This window comes from Crinia signifera, chromosome 3, assembly GCF_055691185.1.
Source record: "Crinia signifera chromosome 3, ASM5569118v1, whole genome shotgun sequence".
NCBI classification, from domain to species: domain Eukaryota; kingdom Metazoa; phylum Chordata; class Amphibia; order Anura; family Myobatrachidae; genus Crinia; species Crinia signifera.
The window spans coordinates 212,667,708-212,686,450 of NC_139219.1; the positions used below are offsets into that span (position 1 = coordinate 212,667,708).

The window sequence follows — 18,743 nt, forward strand, 5'->3', positions numbered from 1 at the left end:
AACTTAAATCTAATTGCAGTGTAAAAATAAAGCAGACGGTATTTAATCTGCACAGAAACAAAATAACTCACCCAAATCTAACTCTCTCTACACATGTTATATCTGCCCCACCTGCAGTGTGCATTTAAGATGAACTCTGAATCAGGCCTGCAATTAGGATACAAGTGCAATGTGAACCAGATGCAGGCAGAGATGAAAAAAATATTTCTATGGCTAAGAACAAGGCTATTAAAGTAGAAAATATTGTATATTTGCACAATATACATACATACATACATACATACACACACACACACACAGTCTCTACCTTTTCAAATTAAAGGTTAAAAAAAACATAATACCATATGCTAAAAGTTCTTTAAACAAGGACTCTAGTAGCATACAAATGAATATGTGTTAAAAGTAGAAAAGTCATATAAATAGTAATAGTGTACAGTGCAATATTAGCATGCTTGTGAAACAAAAAGGACAATACAAGAAGATGCGTGGTGATTTAATGCAGAAAAGGCACAGGTGGTTTGAAAGTTTATTAGCACAAAGCAAGAAAACAGCATTGGGTTGAATCCAGTATGGTCGAATGATACTAGCATTAGAGGGTAATGTTTAATTTCCAATGATGCATATGTATAATCTGATATTTGCACTGGCTGGTATGACAATAATGCATCTGGTAATCTTAGCTATGGGCTATGCTTGTTTTTCTTAAAATCCATGAACCCTGTGTGCTGCTTCTCCCTGGTTTATATTAAACTAAGTCTTCTAGATAAGAATAAATTAAACCTTCGAATTAAATCCACTTTGAGAACATACACATTGGGTAGCAAAGAAAAAGATTATAATGTTTTGTGCAGACAGAATTGTGAATACGTTAATACATGATTCTGTCTACTTTCATTGTTGAAATCAGTAAGCTACAAAAATAATTGAAGCTTAATCCATGGTGCAGACTTTGTGTCTGGCTATAAAACTCAGTGTAACTAGTATTACACCAAGAGAGGCTTGTAAAATTTTATAAAGAGGTGTTTTCAAAAATCTTATATTTTCAGCCCTTTTTACATCAGAATTATATTTAATATTATTGCTTCTTTAAATGGCATTGCAAAAAAATTGCCGTTTTATTTTTTTATTTTTTACACATATGCCCCCTGCTATAATGAATTTGTAAATCACTTCAGAAGAAGTTGGCTTACTATCTACTCGATTCGACAATTATGATTAATCAAGAATTACACCTACAATAAAGTTGGACTTGGGAGTTTGTTATATATGTTGCCAATAGACAACTTTCTAAAAATGGATACACACTATAATATTATCTTTCCAACTTGACTGGTTGGAATGAATATCTGATCATTTCTGCGATCAAATGACAACTGGAAAACAGACAAATAGGTTAAATCACTTTATGCAAATTACTCTTTTTGTTAAATTTCCAGTTTTTGGGAGCAAATGGTTGATTGTAATATGTTTCCAGACATTACCAGATTTTCATTCCAACCAGACAGATTAGAAATATAATCTTATAGTGTGTATCTAGCTTTAGTTTTTGGGGGGAAGGGGTATCTTGGCCTGTTCAAAGGCTATAGAAGAAACAAATAAAATTGAGAAAATACTACATTGTCCACTACATTTATGGTCTACAGTATTAACATTTTATTTTTCACAGCAACTACAACTTTGCATAATTTTTAAAAAGTTGATCATTATTAGCGAACTAAGCCATCTAGTTTACAGTATAACCGTTTTTGCAACACTACCACATGTCAGCCAGGGTGATATATTTTGTTACCTACAGTATATGTTATTTACTTTCTAGCTGATTTTCCTGCTTTGGGAGCTGGTTTAGATTTTTCTGGTGCTGGTGCTGGTGCCGGTGCAGGTGCAGGTTTAGAAAGCTGGGTAGGTTTTATTTCTGGTAAATCTTCACCATATTTGTATACACTTACAGTGACATCCACTGTTTCCCCACCATACTTGTTTTTCACATTGATGCCATACTTTCCAGAGTCCTCAGAGGAAACATCCTTTATCGTGAGGCTGGCATACTTTCCGTTTTCTAGTGAGGACGAATAATGGTCGATCATCTCAAGAGGCCTGTCATTCTTCATCCAGACCACTTCAGGATCAGGGCTTCCGAAGACTGTGCAAGTTAGATTCAAACTCTAAAAAAATGTCAATGATAAATTAGACAGAAAAGTTACAGTCACTTTGATTTTGACAGATTTATACTGTAGCTTTATAACCAAAAAGGGAAATAGAATTAGTGGCATCAAAACAGGTGCCATTTGTCAAGGGGTGACAACAAAATTCCGTCAGCCCTTCAGTGACAGGAGCCAGTTGCTGCACTGTAGCATTACATGCAGCACTCTGCACCTGTCACAGCTTAAGAGAGGCCTGTGCAGCCACACAAGTCTCTAGGCCAGACCAGCATCTTTGGGACCCCTGGAGTGATAAAAATGGTGGCAAGGCCATACGGCCACACCCCCTTCCTGCCTTTGCACGCCTCATTTTTAGCAGTGCAGGTTATACAGTATTGGACCTGCACCAAGTGTCCCCAGGGCTAGTGACACCCCTAAATACAGTAGGTGTATAACAGTTGATTGATCTATATGTAGTATTATTAGAACATTTTTAATAATATTAGAAATGTTATTTAATACGATTTTTTATTTCAATCAGTACCAAAGAATGAAATGAAACCATGTGCATCTTGATCTAACATTTATTTTGTTATTGTTATTGCTACTGGTGTTATTATGATATTGTATTTTTTTTAGCATTTAGAATTTTCTTTTAATGCAATTTCCTCCCAGCTCAGTCTTTGTTTATATCGAAAGGTCCAACATTATTTAATGTTGACTGATAAACTTCAGCTGATGTCTTTAAAGCTTTTTATGTATGCTTACAAGAATCCCCTGAAGGTAATATATTGTACAAAATAATTTAAAAGCAAGCCTTGTGATAGTTCAAATAAAGCAGGCCTCTGTCACACGTTACTTTTCCCTGCCAAGATACATTTTAGAGGCAAAAAAATAATAATACAGCTTAGAAAAAATGTCAATGTGTGTCTCAAATGTTGAGAACTTGCACAGACTTACATTCACTAGAATTTATTTAAAACAATATTTTTGTATTTCAAATGAATTAATAAAATAATTCTGACAATAGTGTGATACTTGGTTTGGTACAAAAGGATCAATAGTCTATTTGTCAACAGTAACAATGCTGATCCCAGAATGCATGTGTCGGTATGTTGACAAGGTTAACATGCTACATGCTACATACAGCATGTAAACAGGATCAACAGTATAAAAGTAAAGATACCAGAAAATTCTGTAAATACTGTAGCATGTTAACCATGTTAGCATGGCAGTGCCTGCATTCTAGAATCACAATGGTCACAAAGTAACTGTCACCCCTTTACCTCCCAACTTGTAGGCTCCTTGAAGAGGGCCACAGGCGTGTGCCCGAAATTAGGGGGCATGGTTTGCCAAAAAGGGGACATGGTCTATAATTGAAAATTCATGACAGGCCACGCCCCCGTTTTACCACTGTGGGGACATGGCCCAGATGCTCTGTGAGCCTCTAGCCATGCCCCCAGCCCCTCTGACTGCGGGAATAGATGCTGTGTGCATGTGCACGGCAACTATTTAGCACTGCTCAGCAGCTGACATGGGGGACTCCCAACTGCCCTCCCCTGCCCCGGAACACTGCCGGCCCCGGGCGGGCTGTGCGAACGTCCCCGAAAACAGGATCATTCCCGCAGGAAGCGGGGCTGTTGGGAGGTATGCATCCCACGTATTCATCTCTTATATTAACTTATATTATATTCAGAATAGCATTTTCTAATTATTACTATTACATACATAATACTAATATAAAATGTGCTAACTGTATGGTTTATATACAGTCAACTCCAGAATGTATTATCATCCTTCAAGGAAATGCACTAAAGTTATTATCAAATAAGTTACGCATACAGGGCGGGATGTACTTAATTGATTATGCGGTAAAAAAAAAAAAAAACATTTTCGGGGTTACTTCAAAAAATTATAATGTATTTCTTTTTATTTTTCTACAGTATGTACTTTTTTATATTTATTATTATATACAGTGCACTTTAAAAAATCTAAAGTAATAAAGTTACCAAATAATATTTAAAATTTTTGTTTGCATAAATATAACATAAATACTAACTTCAACATAACAGTAATAAAAACAAATAAAAAAAAAACAGTAGGAAGGAACTTAACATCCTTGTTGCAATGAAGAATTGTCAACCAGGAATATGGGGGCAGCAAGAGGTTTGCTAAGTACAAACTACAATGGATTTGTGCTGACATCAATATATAAGAGATTTATCCTAATGTTGCACTTGTAGCTATATGTATAATGGGAGTGGGCTAAGAGGGTTATTCAGACCTGATTGCTGCTTGTCAATTTAGTACAGCCCTGTGATCGGATAGCCACCCAGACAGAGTTAAAACCCAACCTGTGCAAGTCTGAGTATGGCTTCCAAAAAATCATGCTGATCAGTGGTTAGGTGCAAGTCAATAACCATCAAATTATTTTTACAGTCTATGCAATTCTAACTGCGATATAAACCGGCTGATCGAGGCTGGAGCTGAGGTCACACACTTGCATTATTCCTGACACTCCCACTCTCAGAAAAGGCCAGGTGACACCACAAACAGCCACTTCCTGTCAATCAACTTGCAAATGCCTAAAGCTTTGATCTGTATGCATGCACAGTCATTTCATAATCATCCAACTTGCAAATTCGCACAGCAGCAATCAGGTCTGAATTGTGCCCTATATTTGCAATGGGGTTGTAGAATACACAGATGCATTTGTTGGTTTGGTTAGAGATCCTCACAGATTTGCGATTGTGATTGTAATCAGTGTGCATTCATATGCAACTATGTGACCAACCGTACTACATGGGCAGCTTATAATACTCATAATGCCTTCAACTAATTTAAGCATCTACCAGATACTGGTTATTGAAATCATGTCAGAAAAAGCCAAGTAGGGCAGAAGAATTGCAAATATGGTCTTTGCAAAAAACCTGTTGTGAATTATAAAACTTGCTGTGTATATTAATGGGTTCTCCATCCAATCAGCTCTTAACTATCATGGGTTTAGCTCCTAACTTTCAGTTGTTTGAAAAATGACAGCTGGGAGCTGATTGGCTGGAGCACCATTTAACATAACTTTCATCATTCACAATGAGTTTTATCACACGTTGATAAATGGGCCCCTAATATGTAAAGACTGGTAACACATATCCCTTTATTTTGCTTCAATCTATATTGCTTCAAATTCATCTAGATGATTGCTATTGCCACAACTCATGGACTATATACTTAGTAATGACTGTGTGGTCATGTCACTTTATTATCACATAATTTCATCTAGTTGGCCAATATGTAACTCTCAATTGTTTTAGATTTATCAATAAATAAATTAATGTATGTGATTGTTAATGGTTAATATTTACTAGTGTGGTCCTCACCTAAGTTTGTGTAATACACTTTCTTTTAGATGCATTGATCTGCACATGTAAATTATTTTCCTGTATAATTAAAGGCCTTTATCTGTCATAAATATCTCCTTTACAGACACCTTGATAAGTATTTCTCCAAAGCTCTACTGGCATACTTACATAGTGCTACCTATTATTAGTACTTAGAGTACATATTGTTTATTTACTTTCCTATTGTTAGGATTCAGTTATTTATACAGTTACTCTACTGGTAGAGATCTACAGGGTCAAGGTGTACAAATAACATCTTGGAGGAAATTTAATAGGATGAGATATTTAGAAAGTGAGACATTTGGTAAGAAATCTCCAGTCTTTTTAAAGTGGCAATCATTTACACTAGAAAACCAGTTTGATTTTGAAGTGTAAATGATTGCCGCTTTAAAAAAACTGGAGATTTCTTACCAAATCTCTCACTTTCTGATTCTCTCATCCTATTACATTTCACCCATACTGTTTACTAAAATGTTCATGCTATCGTATTAGGGGTTCTCATACCTTGCTTTCCATTATAGTTACTACATCAGGCAATCCACCAATCACTTTACCACGATCTATGCGGGAAACATGAAAAACAGTTTAAGTACATTATTAGGTTATAACTTGAGCTTCAACCAGAAAAGCATTGAAGAAGTTTATTACCACTTAAGCTGGGTACACACTAAGCGATATGCCGTCCAGTCAGGTGGATTGAACCGCCTTTATCATTTAGCGTGTACCGACGATATGCTCACTTGGGTAGTCGCATACGGCTACATCAGGTTTGATTTGCTACACATCAATCCTAGTAATAGTACTAGTAACCTAATGAATACTAACAAAGGATGGAACAGTGATCGTTCCATCCTTCATTAACATTGTTTTAGTGTGTACTGGCAATCCCCAGTGACAGGTAAGTAATTCTAGAGTATCTGGATCATACATTACATATTAACCAGCATAGCCTCATGTCTAGGGACTTTTGGGCACAAAATCATCCACATTACACAAAAAATATTTCCCTTTCTACCAACAGGGTAGAAGGGGACCCAAACCTGTGTGTTACCTACATATCTACAGTACCTTGTTGGCTTATATCAAAACATACAGTATACTGTATGTAAACTTGCAGCAGCTTATAGTAAGCAATCAGACACTTCCATTTCCATTTATTTAGTCTTTATAGCTAATGTCTATGTGTTAAATTATTGTGCATGTCTAAATTAATAGCCCAATATGGTACATGAAAAAGCCAGAATGCAAGGGCAGCAGTGATTATACATGTGTTATAGGCATTTTTAATATGACGGTATGAAATGGTTTTATTAGTGAATTGCTCCACTTGGTGACATAAAGATGGATCTCTGTACATAAAAACATTACATATTTTTATTCAGATTACATGTGACTTACTCTTTTCAGCGAAAGCTGCAGCCCTGTGAGGGGAAAAAGAAAAGTAATTATTGAATATAATATTTCATAATTCTTATTTTGCATACAAAATAATCAATTTTAAACATACTTGAGTTTCTGGAATTCAGCATAGGCTTCATCAAAAGCTGGAATTAAAAATCAGATGTCATTTGGTTTCCATGACAACAGAGTATGGGAGCAGTAACATACAGTAAGAAGTTTTATAAGACAGTAAAAGAAAGAAAGCTTAGCATTTTCAGTTGGATTATGGGTAATCTCAGACATTCTCTAAAAATGTATTCGATTTGTAAGGTTTTACCTTGTCCTGATAGATCAACTGTTCTCTTGTAGGATGATTTAGCATCAAATATCTCAAATGTATATTTTCCTTTATCTTTCTCTGTAGGCTCACAGATCTGCAACCAAGCATATTCATCTGTGCCTCCAATTCTCATCTTTTCACTTGAAGAAATCTTAGATTCCCTTTTATATAAAAATACATATATGAGTATATCTTTATTATGCTTGCATTTAGTTGAATTTTTGCACATTGAATGATAAATATATTTGTAAGTCATTATGTTATGATACTGATATATTCAAATGTTTTATGAAGGTCTGCACAAAGTATTATTCTCTGCTCCCAGCCATTAAAAACACATGGAGACTCATTGTATATATACTTAATACACATAGCAGCAAAGTAAACATCACTTAAGTTTAGAGTCAAAAGCACTGGATTTAATTGGGACTACTCTGTGCTACCTGCGTTGATTTTGTATGTTCTCTGTGTTTTGGAGAAGATTTAGGGGTGTATTCTGGTTCACTCGGAAATGCACAATCATTCTCTAATGGACAAACCCATACGCACTGCAGGTGGGGCTGATGTAACATGTGCAGAGAGAGTTAGATTTGGGTGTTTTATTGTTTCTCTGCAGGGTAAATACTCGCTGCTTTATTTTTATACTGCAATATAGATATCAGTTTGAAGTACACCCCCACCCAAATTGAACTCTCTCTGCACATGTTACATCAGCCCCACCTGCAGTACATATGGTTTTGTCCATTAGAGAGTGATTGTGCCTTTCCGAGTGAATCAGAATAACCCCCTTAATCCTAGATGATGCAAAGATAGTGATTGGAGTCAGGAGTTGGCTTAAAAATATATTAACTTCAAATATCACAGTTACAATAAGGACTTTGACACTGGCTATGTTGCTGTAGAACATATAAAACCTTTAAAGTACCAAATTGTATGAATACCCTTTGCTGTAGACTTAAAACACATCAAGACCTCACCCAAACATTTTCACCCCTATAGCTCATGGTGTTAGATTACATACAACTGAAGCACACTTAGAGGGGTATGCAATCCCGGATCACCACTGTCAGTCCCTCCCAACAGCCGTGATCCTGGCCTGTTTGCAGTTTGCCCGACAGCTTTTTGGTAGACGGATTCAATGTCCCGCCTGCTGATTGGTAAAAAGGGGGCGTGTCCACGTAAACAGCCATTTATTGTCGATAGACAGATCATGGAATGTCGATAGACGGCTGGGATCGCGACAATCCATGGCCGTTATCGGCAGAACAGGCCCGACAGCTTTTAAAGTCGGGCCTGTCTTGCCATTATGCCTCTTCAGTGCTGTTGGTATAGACAACATTGAATAGGCATCTGCCGCTATTTTCCCTGTCGGATTGCATACCCCTTTGTCTTTTAAACAAATTTGTCTTTAATCCTATATAATTATATGTTGGAATTAAATACTGTTGCTCAGCCTTCACAAAAATGTGGCTAGTAAAAAAGTTCCCAGGGCTAATTGGTCAGACCAGTGATCAGAAGTGGATCCACTTTTTACCCATTGCCTTCTCAAAAGTTATTTCTTGTTTTAATCTTTCCCCACTCTTTATGTTACAGTTTAAAATAAATATTCTAAGGGTACCTTCTATGTCACCTGTCACATTGTTTTGAGCAGACATGAAGCTTTTGAAGGCTTATATGTAGGCTAAAATTTATAAAAATGATATGTAATTGCAACACCTTTTGGACAATTCTATAACATTTAGGGGCTAGACTGCACACATTGACTGTAATAAGATGCACTGCTTTGGTGAGATTTATAGTTAAATGGTTTTCAAGCAGAGATCTAGCAGTGACTGCACAGTATCGAATAAGACATAATCTCAAGTAATTCCTTTCATACTTAATCAGGGTCTGATCAACCACTAGACTGACCAGGCTACAGCCTGGAGTAATGGGTCCTGGGGGAGTGCACTGTGATGCGTGGGGAGCCAGGTCTCTGCAGTTTGCATGTGGAGGCCATGGAATCTGAAAAAAAAACAGCCTCCCAAATATGTCCACTGCATTATAGGAGACAGATGCTAAGTCCTACTAGATCTCTAGTGTCTGTTAGGTGAAGGCACCACTCCCAGTGCTACCCATAAGTACAGATTCCAGGAGCTGAGAATGTAACCCCCTGGCAATGAGCACGTAACCCCTAGCAAATAGCATATGAATAAACTTCTTTATTAGCCTAGGGCAGCTGGAACCATTAATCAGGCTCCGCACTTAATGTTAGTTTCCTTGGGGTGAATCTCTGGGTGCAGTGCCCTCTGGGCTTGTCTGGCTTGACCACTCCAGGGCATCGTGACTTAACACAGATTCACACAATTGTTTAATTTTGGTATGTCTTTTATCTATGTATTTTCTTATATATAATTGATTACTTTTGGAACACCCCTTAACACTATTAGCTGTGTTCACATACCCTACATACTGTATATCTTTGGCTAAATTATTCAAGCAACCGCGTAATTAAACCAAAAAAGGAATATATATTTAAGCAGTAATTTTAAAACATGTTGATAATTAAGGTGTGAAACAAACGAACCAATAATTAAGCCAATTCCAGTTTTATCTCAAATTATATGTAATGAGAGAGGGGAAACTATTTAATAAAAAAAAAAATACTATTTCTTGAAGAACATTAGCTACAGCATGATAGTTTTATGTTGATATGCAGTTCAGCAATGGCAACGTTAATCGGCAGGACATTGCTGCTCAAAAATAATATTTCACCCTGCAGTCATTTCCTGTCTAATTGGCACCGCTGTGTTCCACTTTGCAATAATTTGAACTATCATCAAATTGGCAAAATGAAAATCTAGAGACTGTAAATTAATAAAAATTGTCAAGCAAAAAAAACATATTTCCGAGATAGACTTTAAGAAAATATTGTTATATCTGTATAAAGTAACCATACATGCAAATTCTGTACAGTTGTGTCCTATATAATAGATGAATATACTGAGTGGAGCTACAGTATAACACTATAGAAATATCTTCTACACACACAATAGGTACATCCCTTGTAACATCTAATATTCATGAGGATGCACCTTATCACCTCCCTGATAGACCCACCCATCATCACTAAATGTCATGAAAATAGTAATTATCTGTTCTATTTGAAATATCCAGGTATTAAAGCTACTCTGCACTGTGGTAATGCAGGAGAAAGCCTTACCCTTCAGCATCAATCCTCACCATAGTGCCCATAACCATTATTCACTAAGCTCCGAAAATACAACATGTCAGCGTCTAACTGTGGGTTCCTGAAACCCTGCTCCTTCCTTTTGGAAATAGGTCTGGGATGTGAATAATCATCCATTTGGATGCTCTGCCCCCAATGCCAGATCTAGATATGCACATGCATGAACCCAGTCTACACATGCTCACTAAGGCCCTTATTCTGGTTGGTGCGGCCGGAGCCGCACACGGTGCCCCGGCCGCACAAACCAAGCCCCGCCCACGAGACGGATCGCCACGGCCGTCCGTACACGGACGGCTGGCGATCCGCATAAAAATGGTGGAGGCGTACGCCTCCACCATGGTGGGAGCTGCCCCCTGCATTCGATGGTCGTCGACCATCGAAGGCAGGTCCGCACGCCCCAGCAGCTCCCGCAAGCTGAGACCACACGGACAATCGTCCGTGTGGTAGCTTGTATGGGGGCTGAGAGCTGACATCCGGCGACGTCAGCTTTCCGCCCCCATGAGTTGCGTCATGCCCTCATTACCATGCATACGCCCCGCGTTTGCATGGGAACGCCCATGAAACGCGGGGCGTACACATAGGGAAATGAGGGCATGAAGCCCCTCACGCCCCTATACGCCCCCTTTGCGGCGGACGAAATCCGTCTGCGGCGAAGGGGGCTGCACATGCGCAGATTGACCTCTGCGCATGTGCAGTGTCAAAACATCGGCGGTACGGCCGCACGCGGGCCGTACCGCATAGATTAGAATAAGGGCCTAAGACTGTTGGTGATAGCAGTACCGGGGCTTGTGGGGATAGCTGCTTTTTGGTGCAGCTGGTCCTCTATTCCAGCAATGCTGAATAGTTCTGGTAATTTGGTATCCAACACCACATCAATTCCAATACCTAAATAATGTGGTCATTCGGAAGACATTGATGAATATGCCCCTTATGCCCCTTTCAGACCGCACTTTTAAAACGGTAAATTGCCGTTTTTTTACCGTTTTAAAACGGTAATGTGTGCGGTCTGAAAGGTCCAGTCCCACTTAACCGGTTAGAAAATGCCGTTTTTTCTAACCGGTTAAAATGCAGGGTCCTACCCGTTTCTGAACCGGTATTTTAGCGCAAAAATCGGCTCAGAAACGGTATTTAGGACCCAGCCAATGAGCTGGGTCCTAAATTCAGCACAGTGAATACTTAATGAGCGCTCATTAAGTATTCACAGCACTGGAGCCCCCCCCCGCGCGTGTCGACACCCCCGCGCGCGTGTCGACGCCCCCCGCGCGTGTCGACGCCCCCGCGTGTCGACCCCCCGCGTGTCGGCGCCCCCCCCCCCGTGTCGACTTACCCCGTGCCGGTATCTCCGTTGTGGTTCCCGGCACTGCAGCTCAGTATGCTCGGAAAGCACTTATGAAAAAAGTGTCTTTCAGAAAATGGCTGCCCCCCATACGGAAGACAGTTTTTTTAAACAGGGTTTCCTATGGGGCAGCCATTTTCTGGAAGACACTTTTTTCATAAGTGCTTTCCGAGCATACTGAGCTGCAGTCCACAACGGAGGTACCGGCACGGGGTAAGTCGACACGGGGGGGGGGGGCGCCGACACGCGGGGTGGGGTGGGGGGGGGCGTCGACACGCGCGGGGGGCGTCGACATGCGCGGGGGCGTCGACATGCGCGAGGGGGCGTCGACATGCTCTCGGTCGACACGCGAGGGGGGGGGGGAGCTGCACGGAGGGCTGAAGGCTGCACTGGCTTTGACCCTGTATTTGGAAAGTTTCCAAAAACGGGTCTGCCAGTGTCAAAAAATCGGCACTTAAACGGTAATATACCGTTTAAGTGCTGCGGTGTGAAAGGGGTTTTATCTGGCAGACCCGTTTTTGGAAACGTTTCCAAATACAGGGTCAAAGCCAGTTATGCGGTCTGAAAGCAGCATTACTGATATAATAAGCTATTTTCATAACCATTGAGCAGTGGCATAGCCATCCATTTCTGGGCCTTAGAGGAAGACATTTTAAGAGCCCCTTTGTCACATACTTTGTCAGTGGAATTTTGGGCACCATTGTAGCCCCTGCTACTACAGTATATATATGACCTTAAGTCAAACCAAAATTGTAATTATTCTACTGTATTTCCTGAACAATTTAGAATTCAGCATTATTTCCCCACCCATTTAGAATATATTTTATTTTAATATAAAGAATAATAACAGCTACACAATTGACAAATTTTATTTAGATATTTATTATATTCTGATAAGATTCTAGTATAAATTTGTGCATCTTTTGTTGGAATTTTACAAAATATAATTGTATGATCATTTGTGTGCTGAGCGCTGTGCTGCAACATGAGTGCTCAGCACATAGTGGGGCAAGCGCCTCGAGTCCTGTTGGAGAAAGTGCGCTATATAAATTTAACTTTCTTACACCCGCTCAGCACACTGCAATGCTGAGTGCTGAGCGGTCATGCTGATCGGGGCTTTGCCTATTTTTATTGTTCGCAAAGCCCCACGATCTAGGGAATGCCAATGCAAGCACTGGCTTTCCCAGCCGGCAATACCGACTCTAGGGACCATGCATCGGCATCGCTGCAGGCAATAAACAGGGAGCGTTCCATGCTATTTTCTAAGTGCTCTAGTCAGATCGCTTAGAAAAGGTGCTGAAATCGCCCCGTGTGTATGCCCCTTAACTCAAATTAGCCAACCAAATAGCTGATTCCGGATTTTCTCACTCCCAAAATTATATACAGTTTAACTCAGAACCTTATTTGTCCCATTTAAAAACATTGTATAAAGTGTAGGCTTATATTGTACTCATTATTTGTTCCACTAATTAAATATTCAATGTTCAACCTATTGTATACATAATGTTTATTTAGCTAATTCACATTCAATTAAACGTTTCCATTCATTAGTGCCAAACGAGCTAGCACAATACATCATAGACTCCATACCTCTGGTACCAGGACACTTTCATCTCTTCTGTGTAGTACTTCATGAAACAATGGAATCGTATTCCCTCTGGTGTGCAGTGAATTTTAAGTTCAGAAGCTGATGATCCTAAAGAATGAAGAATAGATCATACCACATGATTTCATGTCCCTTACTCTCAGGTAGAGATTGTGCTTGGCAAAGCTGAGAAATACAATTGTTTGCTAGATATACAAAGCAAGAAGAGCTATTTTTAGTGTTATACAGATACATTCTTTGCAAAACAGTTATATTTGAAATAGATTGAATTACTGACTTTGATGAATTTTTATGACAATCCGCCTACAAGAATGCAGACAGCTATAATAAGACATTACAGATTTCGGGTGGAACAGGATATTATTCTTTCCAAACAACCCAGTTTTTATTTTGCTATCTTACCAATGAGCTCTTACACACAACAATTCTTGGTACCTTTTCTTTCTACAAATGATAAAGCCTCAGTAATTTCAGTAATTATATTTATAATAGACTCTTCATTTTATCTTTGAGAGCTATTGCAAGATATTTCAAATTGTTTGTTCTAGTATAAGGAATTTATTAACATTATATATCACGATGATATAAATGATAGAATGTAATTGGGTTTAAGCAGACTTTACTTACAAACTGGTTCTATTTTGTTACTAATAGCACTCTTTCTTGTAGTAACAGTAAATGTGGATAACACGGGATAAAATGAATGTCAGCTGTCAGTATAATACATTTAGGAGATAGGTAAGTGGTTTAAATAATAACAACACAAAGAAAAGTTAAGATAAAAACATATATTGCAGAAAGGTTTAGATTTCAATTAAACTGTCTCCCAGCTGCCAAGGTGGAGAATTGTAAATTTAAATAATTTAGGAATGTATGGTATAAGCAGTATACTGTAATAAGTAGCAAAAAAAGATAAGCTGCGCTATATACAGATGGTAAATTTACAAAAAATAAACCTTGGATGGTCTATAATAATATTTAATATAATGTACCATACAAAATTGACATATAAAACACCATGGTAGATAAAATAGAATGAAAATAAAATTATTGGCACCCACATTATAAAAAATATTCACAATAACCTGGAAAGTCCGCTCCTATTTATACCCCAATTGCAGAAGCAGATGAATACGGAGGAATAATTATCGTCCCTTTACAGTTAAGTACGTGGTTTAAGTCCGCTCAGGAATCCATGTGGTTGGCCCAAAGGTAGGTAGTAATCACCGAAAATTCACTGGAGACGGTACAAAAAGGGCCCATCAAGTTCTTGTTAGGCCCCTGACTTAGACTTTCAGATGCCTGAGTTGTCAGAATACTAGGCAGCTCCATTGGGTCTGTCATAATAAATGGGTCTGTTACTTAAAACATGATTCCATCAGTAATAGGAGTGTGAGGTTGTGCCATGTTCCCCATGTGAGAGTGAGGTTAAGGAAGCAGGATCTCACCATGACTCTGCTATAAAAAGCAGCAATTGTGAAGATACCATGTACATAAACATGACATTTAAACAGCATGGAGGTGAGACTGGGGGCAGCCCAGCAGCTCATAGATCACTGGCACCTTGCTTTGAGGCTACATCTCTTGCAGCAGACAATCCCTCTTTCCTGCTTCCAGAGGTTGGAAGCTAAGTGCTATGTGCAAAAGTAGTCAGTATTTTTGCAAAATATAGGACTTGCACCATTTACATCACAATTTGCTTTCATCAGAAAATTAATTGATTCAAAGAGGGTCTTGTCTGCATTTTTTGCACAGCTTTGTCAGTGTCATTATGCCAGTAACACAGCAAATCCATCATGGTTCCTCTCCATCTGAACATGGTGTCCTGTTTGAGCAGTTCTGTGTCTTTAGACTCAGAGGGACATATGACAACATCAGCCAGATAGAGCAGACAGTGCGGATTCTCAGAAGTGTTTCTCCACCCCCAGTAGCTGCAGCTGTATGCTCAACTGCAGAGGGTGCGGGGACTAACATTGCCCAATGCCACTGCACTGCTATAAAGTGGCCAGAGGTAATGGCCAAGAGAGAAATGTTACAGGGGGTAATCATAACTACCATTGTTTCCTGGACCCATCCCCATGTCAGTGACACACCCTCATCTAGTTAGCCATCCTCCTATTACCTCTGAGACACAGCCACTGAAACCTCCTCTCCCTGCATCCAAATTTGTTCTACCTCACTATGCAGTAATCATGTAATCATGAGAAGTGTCTCAGATGCATGCACAATACTTACAATATTGGCCAACTGCATGCATATCGGCATTGCCTGCACATAGCCTCAGCCTCCAAATCCAGGCTTTTAAGTAAATTTACTGAAATTTAGTAAGGACTAGAAGATATATATATTATATATATATATATATATATATATATATATATATATATATATATATATATGTGTATATGTTATACAAATCCCCTAACAATCACTCAATCTGAGGATGAATCTTTGTTGCCCTGAATTATATCAAGACAGATATTGAAATACCCGTCTACGGATACTCTTATATAGGACAAACTTGGTTATTGTCGGTTGCATTTTCTGCCCCTGATGAAGTCATGACATGACGAAACGCATTGGGCTCCTTGTTTTCGACCAAATTGATCAACTGAACTTAACTGAGTTGTACCTACATACGATTGTTCAACACTTGTGTACATTTGATACCCTGTTATGGGCTTTTTATATGTTTGTACTTTTTATATTAAATGGTAATGTCAACATAAAGTTACTATCAAAAGCGGCCTCTGAAAACCCCCCTTTTCCATTTCTATTATTTGGGTCTTGCCTAACAGAGGACCCCTTAGAGGTGCTGCTCCTACTCTGTAGGCGCAGGAAGGGGATCCCCATATATATTATTTTTTTTTCACCAGATGGGTCAACACTCCTCATAAATCACAGCTTTCACAGTGTCTTCCCTGGTGCTTTCAGCCTGGGGGTCCAATAGTAGTGTGTGTAGGGCGGCACTCGCAGGATAAATCACTCGCACAACAGGAGTATACTTCAACATTTCGAAGCCTTTATTGATGCTTCGAAACATTGAAGTATACTCCTGTTTTGCGAGTGATTTATCCTGCGAGTGCGCCCTACACACACGCTATCTATAGATCTTTGTTATGATGATTTTGGGAATTATATTGCTTTTTTTTCTTAGAATGTTTTTTATAATTTTATAAACATTCAGCATATCAACTATAATATTTAATCTGCAATTTATGTTTGCTACAGTATGTGTATCTCCTTGTAAAACATTAGCATAAATACACATTTTTCAGCAAGACTTGTATAGTGCAGCTTAGCTAAGGAGTATTAGCATATTCATTTTAGACCCAGCTGAATTTTTTTTTAAATGAGGTGAAACACTTTAAAATGCATTTTCAGGAAGAGCTTTGTAATTACTCAAGGGAGGTTGAAAGTAGAAGAGAAGAAAATTAAAGATTATCAAGGATAAGATACAGTTTATATTCCGAAATCTCCAGAAGCGATATTGCAATAAAGGTTTGTCTTCTGCAATTGCTTACAGTGAAAGGTATTAAGGTATTTTAAAAACTATTACACAAGATCAAAATCACATCTAAATATTGACTTACAAAGTGTATGTCATCTGGAATACTAATCAGGTGCAATGCAGACTGCCCAGAACCACCCCACACACAATTCTTACCCTATGTGGAGATAGTGGCTGTTAGGAAACCATAGAGTATGTCATTTTCAGTATTGGTGATGTCCATTGCTGCTTCTCTGCGATGGTTGAAAACATGGTTTGTGACTTTGGACTGTGATACCACAGGGCATGGATTGGCACTGGAAGGGTAGCATCAAGTTTTTGATGCCATGTAACTGTCCCCTGTTAACCATTTGATGGTTAAACTGTTAATGGTATGCAAGTTTGACAGCTGTTGTTGACACATAGTTTATCCATACAAGTGTATGCAGAAGGTATGGCATCAGCAGCCAATGGATTTCCAGACATTATTGCATACCCATCACCATAGGATCAAAAACATCAATGATTGCCAATCACTGATTTCCCATGTCCACACTTATCAATGGGTAGCTACACACTCCCAGGTTGTGACAAGGAAGATCAGCAGTCAGAGGAACCACTGCACACAGTGTGCCCTAAAGTAAGTTTTGATGATTAAACTAATGTTTCTCTTCCCCACTGTCAGCTTTCTAGAAAGTGGTGTGTTTAAAATGAGATATGTTTATACAGTACGGTTTTTATTTGTTTGTTCTCAATGCATTTAAAAGGATCCCATTAAATATAGATTAAAGACAGAATTATGATCATAGGGGACCAGGAAAATGTGAGTGCACATCATGAATATTGTTTGCAGCAATCTTTTCACATTTGCTCTTCCTAAAAATAAATTATGGGTTTTATTTACAAGTGTTGGAATCTACAATCTGGCACTTTTGTTTATGCTTATGCCCATATTTGCCTACTTTCTCAGAACAGCTGACTGGGTAGGCAATCGGACATTTCTCCTGGCACCCCAAAAATTTAGCAAGTCAGCCAAATCCCCCTCCCCCATCCACTTACAAGGCACAAGTGGGCAGACCAAGTGGACCGGATGATGCGTGTCATGCTGAATCGCGTCTTCGTAGCACCGACACCGGTATATAATGCCTGTTTTATGGCACTGTATAGTGGGGAGTGGAGCCACAATGACAAATATGTGATCATGCCGCCGGCCCATCTCTCTGCAGGCCCAAAACACAATATGTGTGCTTATGCATGGTATTTTAAGGAGCGTTTATTTTAGTAGCAAAACACAGCTGGTAAAAGCATTGCACTTTCAAATTTTGTGCATAAAAAGCCTAGGGAGGGGTCAGGATTTTGAACCTGATGCTTAGTAAATAAAGGCTTAAGCATGCATTTGTGTATTAAGAACAGACAGAGCAATTTCTGTATGTTATAGCAGCACATCTGCAAAAAAATTATAGATATTATTTTTGCAAAATTGAATGTTATAAGAAATGAAAAGTCTTGATGTAACTGGATTTGACAAAATCTTTTTAGCTCTGTAGAATGATAAGAGATCTGACACCACTTAGGCATGAAAGACAGCCCAAGCGTCCCCTTACTGTCAGGAATCAGATATTGCAGAAACCATCAAACAATAACTTTTTTGGATGATGTTACACTATAAACCTTGTAGGAAGTACTCTAAGGTATTATTTTCACTTTCAAGTGCATTTGTTTTTATACATTGTTATTCACTTGTTAGATTGCTATACTATGTGAGCACAATGCAGAATTTCCTATATACTGAAAATGCAACAAATGTAAAATTTTAGCCAATATCG

The 18,743-nt window shown here is 38.8% G+C and overlaps 1 protein-coding gene across 1 annotated transcript in view; it reads right to left on the reverse strand.

Annotated features, from left to right (window-relative positions):
• Nucleotides 1-522: 522 nt before the first annotated feature.
• MYOM2 (myomesin 2) overlaps nucleotides 523-18,743 on the reverse strand; it is a 268,492-nt gene continuing 250,271 nt past the window's right edge. Inside the window, exons 31-36 of the mRNA XM_083177359.1 lie at nucleotides 13,412-13,517; nucleotides 7,254-7,417; nucleotides 7,044-7,080; nucleotides 6,935-6,957; nucleotides 6,041-6,096; nucleotides 523-2,162 (exon numbers count right to left, since the gene is read on the reverse strand). Of these exons, the coding sequence (XP_083033485.1) occupies nucleotides 1,806-2,162; nucleotides 6,041-6,096; nucleotides 6,935-6,957; nucleotides 7,044-7,080; nucleotides 7,254-7,417; nucleotides 13,412-13,517 (743 nt within the window). The 3' untranslated portion in view covers nucleotides 523-1,805. The remainder of the gene's footprint in view (nucleotides 2,163-6,040; nucleotides 6,097-6,934; nucleotides 6,958-7,043; nucleotides 7,081-7,253; nucleotides 7,418-13,411; nucleotides 13,518-18,743) is intronic.